This window comes from Sinocyclocheilus grahami, unplaced genomic scaffold, assembly GCF_001515645.1.
Source record: "Sinocyclocheilus grahami isolate Dianchi unplaced genomic scaffold, SAMN03320097.WGS_v1.1 scaffold259.1, whole genome shotgun sequence".
NCBI classification, from domain to species: domain Eukaryota; kingdom Metazoa; phylum Chordata; class Actinopteri; order Cypriniformes; family Cyprinidae; genus Sinocyclocheilus; species Sinocyclocheilus grahami.
The window spans coordinates 1,223,905-1,232,742 of record NW_015505438.1 but is presented as its reverse complement, the minus strand read 5'-3'; the positions used below and the strand labels follow the sequence as shown (position 1 = coordinate 1,232,742).

At 37.2% G+C, this 8,838-nt stretch overlaps 1 protein-coding gene across 2 annotated transcripts in view; it reads left to right on the top strand.

Annotated features, from left to right (window-relative positions):
- The window catches only part of fibcd1a (fibrinogen C domain containing 1a), a 122,292-nt gene extending 113,675 nt beyond the window's left edge, over window positions 1-8,617 (top strand). For both annotated transcript variants that reach the window (XM_016290458.1, XM_016290459.1), the window contains one exon: window positions 5,290-8,617. In XM_016290458.1, the coding sequence (XP_016145944.1) occupies window positions 5,290-5,552 (263 nt within the window). In that variant the 3' untranslated portion in view covers window positions 5,553-8,617. The remainder of the gene's footprint in view (window positions 1-5,289) is intronic.
- The last annotated feature ends 221 nt before the right edge of the window (window positions 8,618-8,838 follow it).

The window sequence follows — 8,838 nt, the reverse complement described above, 5'->3', positions numbered from 1 at the left end:
AGATAGATAGATAGATAGATAGATAGATAGATAGATAGATAGATAGATTTCATCAAAAAATTTTGAAAAAAAAACGTTTTGAAAAATATGCCAATTTATGTGGCATCAAATCCACAGAGAATCTCATTCATGCGGGCCATTAGTACTAAACTAAGCCATCCAAGTGACTTTTCAGCAGACGTCTAAAACTGTGCAGAGCTGCTGTCGGAAAGTGTTTTAGCGATTGGGTCTTGATGCTGAAGTACCGATTTGATATGACATTATTTCAATACGACAGTGCATCCCTGTGGAGATTTTGATGAGCCGTACCCCAGAATCCTCTGTTTTTCATGCATTACTCTGATGTTTTTTTGCAACTGAGATAATAAAAGAAAGTATTTTGGTGTTAAAGTGTGCCTCACACACCCTTTTCTTGCATGCTAGATTTTTTATATTTTTTCTTCCACTCAACTTTCTGTTAACATGCTTGGATACAGCACTCTGTGAACAGCCAGCTTCTTTGGCAATGAATGTTTGTGGCTTACCCTCCTTGTGAAGGGTGTCAATGATTGTCTTCTGGACAACTGTCAGATCAGCAGTCTTCCCCATGCTTGTGTAGCCTAGTGAACCAAACTGAGAGACCATTTTGAAGGCTCAGGAAACCTTTGCAGGTGTTTTGAGTTGATTAGCTGATTGGCATGTCACCATATTCTAATTTGTTGAGATAGTGAATTGGTGGGTTTTTGTTAAATGTCAGCCAAAATCATCACAATTAAAAGAACCAAAGACTTAAACTACTTCTGTCTGTGTGCACTGAATTTATTTAATACACGAGTTTCACAATTTGAGTTGAATTACTGAAATAAATGAACTTTTCCACGACATTCTAATTTATTGAGATGCACCTGTATTGTACATTCAAAGGAAAGCCTTCAGCTTGAGTTGCAGAAGGCATGGGATAACATTAGTGTTGAAGTTCTCAGGAAATATATTGACACTATGCCAGAGAGATGTGCTGCTGTAATTGCTGCAAAAGGTGGACATACCAAATATTAAAGTTAAAAGTGGATAAAAACAGTACAACTCACTTCATCTGATATTTGTTGTGTTTAAAGTAACCATCTGCATGCTTCATGAACATTATGTGAATGCAAATGAAATTATGTTTTGGAGGCAAAAGAAATCTATATTTTCAGATCTGTCAGGTGTTCTAATAATTTTGGCCTTCACTGTATATATAATATATAGTGTAAATATACTATAAAAATAACTGGCAATAAGTTACTACATAAAGTTACTGCATAATAGTGTTGTATAGGAAAATCATGAAAAAGAAAAGTATGAAGATTTATAGGCCTTCAGAGATAGATAGACAGACAGACAGACAGACAGACAGACAGATAGATAGATAGATAGATAGATAGATAGATAGATAGATAGATAGATAGATAGATAGATAGATAGATAGATAGATAGATAGATAGATTTCATCAAAAAATTTTGAAAAAAAAACGTTTTGAAAAATATGCCAATTTATGTGGCATCAAATCCACAGAGAATCTCATTCATGCGGGCCATTAGTACTAAACTAAACCATCCAAGTGACTTTTCAGCAGACGTCTAAAACTGTGCAGAGCTGCTGTCGGAAAGTGTTTTAGCGATTGGGTGTTGATGCTGAAGTACCGATTTGATATGACATTATTTCAATACGACAGTGCATCCCTGTGGAGATTTTGATGAGCCGTACCCCAGAATCCTCTGTTTTTCATGCATTACTCTGATGTTTTTTTGCAACTGAGATAATAAAAGAAAGTATTTTGGTGTTAAAGTGTGCCTCACACACCCTTTTCTTGCATGCTAGATTTTTTATATCATAGCTGTTTTCAGCGCACAAGCATGCTGTCTTTAATGCCGCTCTGTTTAATGAAAGGCCTTTACGATAGTGTAGAGAAAGAGTGCTCAGCCACAGCGGGGATCTCTGGGAAGATATAATTACCTGAGATGAGTTTTTACACCCATGATGCCCTGATCTCTGTAAACACTTTGAGTACTAATACAGTACCAACTTCAAAGCGCACTAATGACAGTTTTGCAAGCGCACAGAAATGTTTTTACTACCATTAGGGAGGCCAGAGTAAGAAGCGAAATTGCATGTGAGCATTTGATTATTTTGTAACAATGCTCGTCCAAGTAGAGGAGTGTATAATTTCTCTCTGATGTTGCAGTGTTTTTCGGCATTAACGCGATTATGCATTCATGCACATAGCTAATGACTTGTATCGCCCTCCTGAGTGGGTCTGTCTCAAGACATTTCATAAAAGTCTGAGATGCACCTTCATGCTGACACACGCTACACACCCCCTCAGGTGCACAAATTGTGAAGTCTGTTTTGCACAGAATCTGCAATTTACTGCAATGATTAATCATCTAGTTCTAGCAAATTAGTATTTTTTCCAACGTCGTTTGTATGATTGGGTATTCTTTGAAATGTAACACTATATGAATATTACAACATACTACTATTGCAGAGGCAGCTTGTTGAGATTTGTTCATACTGTATATAGAGAGTAAAGGATTTCCTTCAAGCAGCTTCCCCTTCTGAAAGAATGGTTTTAAACCAGCCTGAGCTGGTTAGCTAGTTTCCAGAGATTATTAGGCTGGTCTGTTTTGGTTTTCAAGTGGTTTGGGGTATTTTTCAGTTGGCCAACCAGCTAAACCAGTTGGTCTGAACTGACCACATTGTACCAGCTTAACGTGTAAATTGGTTATCATAGCTAGTTTAGAACATATTACTGGTCCAGCATGCTCTATCAAATCTCTTTAAACCAGATGGTTTGCTAGTTTCCGAAGCTCATTAGACTGGTCTGATTTGATGGTTATTGACATCTTAAACCAGTTTACCTAATCTGGTTTAAACTGACCACAGTTTACCGGATTCAGGAGTTCAGGTTGGTTTTGTTAGACATATTATTGGAACATATTACTGGTCTAAGGTGTTCTACTAGCGCTAATGAGCTTGACCAACATGGTTAATGGTTAGTTAACTATCTAAACCAGCTTTGACCATCTGACTGTAAATAGCTAGCTTAAGGCTCATCTTAAAGGGTTAATTCACCCCAAAATGAAAATTGTGTCATTATTTACTGACCCTCGTGTTGTTCCAAACCTGAATGACTTTCTTTTTTTCTGTGAAACTTAAAATAAGATCTTTTGAATATTGTTAGTAATGCAGTTAAAGTCAATGGAAATCAAAACTGTTTGGTTACCAAGTCAAGTTTGGTTAAAAGTCATACAGGTTTAAAGCAACATGGGGGTGAAGATCTAAAAATAATGTCCAAATTAGACACTTTTGGTTTCCATTTCATGGACACAAAATACAATGGAAGTCAATGGGAACCAAAACTGTTTGGTTACCAACATTCTTCAAAATATCTACTTTTGTGTTGCAAAAAAGTCAAACAGGTTTGGAACAACATGAGGATGAGTGATTGATGACAGAATGTTAATTTTTTTTGTATGAACTATTATATGGCTCTGGTGGTCTATACACAGTAGCCAGAGCAAGAGATACGATAGATTTCTTTTGCATATCTGACAGTGTAACATTAAGCATTAGTATTTCGAATGAGTTAAACCTGTATCCTGTCTTCTGAGTAACATTGAGAATATCACTATATATTGTTCCAACACCGCTACCACGACCAGTCTGACGGGGCTCATGCTTATGCTTATTTTTAAACCAGCTTGAGACAGCCAAAGACCATAAATTACCTTCTTAGACATGCTAAAAACCAGGTAAAGCCAGCTCATGTGTCATGTTTCTGCAGGCAACGTCTCTGCATCTGTTCATTGGCTCCTTTCACAGTCCAGGTGTTGTCATTTTATACCACCATTATTCTGCTGATTCGTTATCTGCTAGACCACAATGATGAATCTATGAGGCAACTGATAGGAGTTTATGATGTGTAACACACTTTACAATGTCACATAATGGCATCAATTGGATCTCCTTTGTCCCAATAAAATGGCTATCATGATACATGTTGCAGCAGAGTGGAATTAGAGTCAGAGGAAGAGGACAGGAGAAGGGCTGGCAAGGCTGGCAATAAAAGGCTGATCTTGTCATCAAGGCCGGGCCCAGAGGAGCCGGGCAGTATGGAGGCAGGAAACTGGGATTAGATTAGCCTAGCTGCACACTGCAACATTATGTCCCTGAAACATACATCACAGAGCTTAATAAGGGCACATCAGTGGCAACGCATTAACATGCTCCTCTCTTTGGTTTCTGTCTCTCTCTTCAGCAGAGCTAGCAGTCTCAATATGCAGATATAAACACACTAAGGTGATTGTGAAATTTCCAACTGATGTTTTGGTGCTCGATATATGAGCCTATAAACAGTGGTTTAGCATTGTTATTTTAAGCAATTGGATTTTCTGAATTGAAGGCTATAACAAACAAATGTAAATCCACTAATGTAGGCAGTGCTATATATTATGTACATGCAAAAATTCACTGTAATTCAAAAGTTTAAGGTGACTATGATTTTTTATGTTTAAGTCTTTTATGCTCACAAGGACAGGATTTATTTGATCAAATAGACAGTAAAAAACAGTACAATTGTGAAATATTTTGGATAATTTAAAATGACTCTTTTCTATTTTAATATGTATTAAAACAGAATTTATTCCTGGAATGGCAAGCTTATTTTTCAGCATCATTACTCCAGTCTCCAGTGTCACATGATCCTTCAGAAATCATTCTAATATGCTAATATGATTTTCTGCTTAACATTTCTAATTATTATTCATGTTGAAACAGTTGTGCTGCTGAATATTTTTGTGGAAAGTAAAATAAATAAAAAAATGGTGTGAAGTTCAACACAACTTGCTTGCTTTTATTCACTTTATTATTATCAATTTTATTGGTTAGTTGTTTTTAGCCCTAATGTAAGTTACAAAAATATTTAGCAATCAATTTTTGGAGGAAAAATTATCCAGTATTTGTGTATTTTTTACACTTATTAATTTTTATTTTTTCCATTTCCATTTGATTTAAGATGTAGAGCAAGGTAGCTCACTATGTTTTGGAAGAAAGCTTCTGCTCTTTGTTAAAACTGTGTACTGTTTTACTGCAGTAATCTAAACTTTCCGTGACACAGATAAACAAAGACGTTGTGGTTGAGTGACTCACTTGTTCTTTTGTTTCTGTCTCTTTTTCTCGCCGTCCCTGTCTCTCACATGCTCACTCTTCCACCCATCCTCTGTCTTTCTCAATCTTTCTTTCCATCACGCATTGATCCGACGCTGCAGGCGACTCGCTGCTCAAACACAACGGGATGAAATTCACCACTAAGGACAAGGACAACGACCACTCTGAGAATAACTGCGCATCCTTCTACCATGGTGCCTGGTGGTACCGCAACTGCCACACCTCCAACCTCAACGGACAGTACCTGCGCGGCCAACACACCTCGTATGCCGACGGCATCGAGTGGTCATCCTGGACGGGTTGGCAGTACTCGCTGAAGTTCACCGAGATGAAGATCAGGCCAACCAAGGAGGAGAATAAATGAGTGAGAACTAGAAAACTCGACTAGAAGAGCTCAAAGGTGGCTGTAGGTGTTAGAGACACTCGATGCAGAAACGCAAGAACTTTCCGGCGACAACTTCTTTCTCATGTTTCTGTTTCTATCCAGCTTTCAAACCCTGTTTCCCCACCATCTTGTAGTGTTTGTGCTAACGCCCAATGGGCCGATGTTTTTCTCTTGATCTACTGTTCACATCTCTGAATATTATTACAAAACATTGCAGGTATTGTCAAAAATGTACTAATGGGGGGAAAAAAACATAGTTGTTGTCTAAAAAAATAAAAAAAATTAACTTCTGTAGCTGTGAAATTTAGCAAGAACGTGTAGCTTTTCATAAAAATAAAGACTTTTAACTCTTCAGACATCCGACGGAGAGGTAGCTTGTCCTATGTTATTTTCGTTCAGTGCTTAATCAATAACTCGTAGTTAAACATGACAAGGTTGCTATTGGTGTCCAGCCCCTGCTGTAATATCTGGGAGGTAACTCGATTTTGCCACATGTCGAGTAAATACGTTATTGACCACCAGGGATGCTCAAAGAGAATGTGTCACAGTGGTGGCTTTCAGAGTGATGGGCCACAACCGGCACATTTTTCACTCTGACAGGTCAGTCAGTGGAGGGTTTTATCAATGGAGAAGCTGAACGTCTCTCAGAAAACACAATAACCCTTTGGTGTTACTGCCGGATAGAAGAGTGCTGGATTTTATCTTATGCACAGTAGGTCAGGTTCACCTGAAATCACAATTAAATGGATTGACGGAGCTTTAAGGCGTAAACTTGGAGTCTGAATCTGAGAATTTAACTTGGGTTGAACCTCTTTTTTTGTTGTTGTGAACAGACCAAATATTCTGTTTTAATAGTCAGATCATTTTGCAGATATCAGTAGCTTATTTAGTAGTTCATTCGTTTGCCATGAGTATATGATCATGTATTAATTTAATGTCATTTGTTTCAGGTAAACTGTGAAGTTCTCAAAATCGTATGCTGAAAGGAATAGTTTACCCTAAAATGCAAGGGGTCAAGATTCAAATTGCATTTGGGCATTTAAAGCACGCATATTAGGCCTATAACAAACAGACTGGCAAAAACACCAGTGCTTGGTTGGTTTTTGAGGCTTTTAAAAGTGTGAAATGAACATCAAAAGACATATATTTATACAACAGTTAGTTCTCGACCTCCTTAGTGGGGATTCTTCAGCGACTCTTTATGCATGTTACATTGTTACACCAGTAGGTCACAATTAATGAGTGAATCATTGATTCATTTACATTCGAAAACATAATTCATTTGGAAACTAAACAAAAGGCTGTTTTATGAGTGAACCATTGAATCATTTACTTGCCTGATTTGTTCATAAATATGTTGGTTCATTCAGAACGAAAGAGTGATTATTTATACGTCAATCGCTGAATCATTTACTGATTTATTCAAAATAATGAATCATTAAGGAAGAAACACCACTATTTGTTTGTTGCTCAGAGGTGTGCAACGATTCTGTTTTGACTTTGTTTTCATTGGCGGAGCAAAAATGAAGTATCTGGCAATACAGTCTAAATTTATTTTCTGTTGTATAACATCATGAATGCGAATGTAACTCGTTTTACTGATTTTGGTGTAAACTATTCCTAATGTTGCTTCTCTTTCTGTTTGTTTTTTGTTTTTTTTTATCTATGCAGACTTGGTTCACTAATTTCTCTCTTTTTTTCATTTATGGCACTGACAATGAGCATATGTCAACTTTCCAAACAATCAACTTGCAATGTCCTTTTACCCATTTACATGTGTTTCATGAGTCTTTGTATTAGTATTAGTATTAGTATTTATCCTGCTATATCCATGTTAACTAACCCAGTGTTTGAATGTGAAAATCAGTTTAATACGTTTATTTGTATCTTTATATTTGTTGTGACTGTACATTGATTATCCTATCAAAGATGAGCATTGTCTGCACTTTAAACAGCAACATCAAAATACTAATTTCTGTTTCAAAATGTTTTGCAATCACTTTTTTCATTCTATATTGGAATGAATTAAAAAAAATAGTTTTATGAATCAAAGAATAACTAATCCCTCAGATTATAAAAAAAATGCAAAGCATTTCAATATCAGCCAGCTATATTCTTTATTCATGTTTCAATGGCCAATTTACAGTATATACTGCAATGCCAACCCCTACTGAAAACCAATTCGCCACCGTCAGAGGAGCTCAAAACTACAACAGAGCGAACAGCTGTCACAGCCCAACCAAACTGACGTGTTTTGATCAAGTTCGTGACACATTCTCGCTCAATAAAGAGAACCGCAGGCATTTCTGTGAGGTGAAATTGATTAAGAAGAACAGCGCTATGTAGATTGAGTTTCACGGTCAGTTCTCTCTGGAAACCGTAGGAGGTCTTTCAATGATCTGGTTGTCCTGATGTACTAGCATGCACATTCAAAACTAAGAGAAAACGCCAATAAAAAACATCACCTCACCTCATCCCGCCATGTTTTTCTTGCTCTCCACAGGTATTTTTAAAAGAAATGTTGTTCTTTTTGGGTATGAAACTGATAAATGTAAGATACGGACTGAGATTGGTTTTGTTGCGCCAAAGGAGAGAACGTGCGACAGCTACTGCTTTTGGGGAATGACAGATTCTCAGTTCATGGCCTCCGTTGCTTTCTGTGAACTTCTTGGAACTCAGGAACTGCTGCCGATGGCCTCTCAAACTACACCTGTCTGCTGACGGCACTTGCCAGTCATCCGTGTAAATAATTTAACCGTGAAATTGAGCATGTCTTGCAGTATAACAACACCCCAGGATGACAAGAGGATGTTTTCCTTTCTTTACACATCCTGCCCTCCCTAACATCCCCTCAAACCTACAAACCCATCCTTTCTGACCAGCTATGAAAGCTATGAACGCAGATATACTGTACACTATTAACATTTGGTATGCTCTGCTACATTTTGGGAATTATGATGGACTCATGTTTCATTTTAGGTCTTGTATTAGCAGTATTTTTTGTTGATCATTAAAATGTGTTCAATGAGTGACATTTAATAAACATCCACAGTTTCTAACATACTCGCTTACGGTGTGACTGGAGCATTTCCTCTGACATAAAAAGTAAACTAATTCCACCTTAGCAGTTTGGGAGTGAATGTCAGCTGAGGTCAGCTCATTAGCTGGTAATTGACTAGGTAGGCCAAGAATAGATCCCTAGGTAAAGCTTTTTTATGTGAATATTGTGACTATCGCATTTGCCTTGCTTTTAAATATTTGCAAA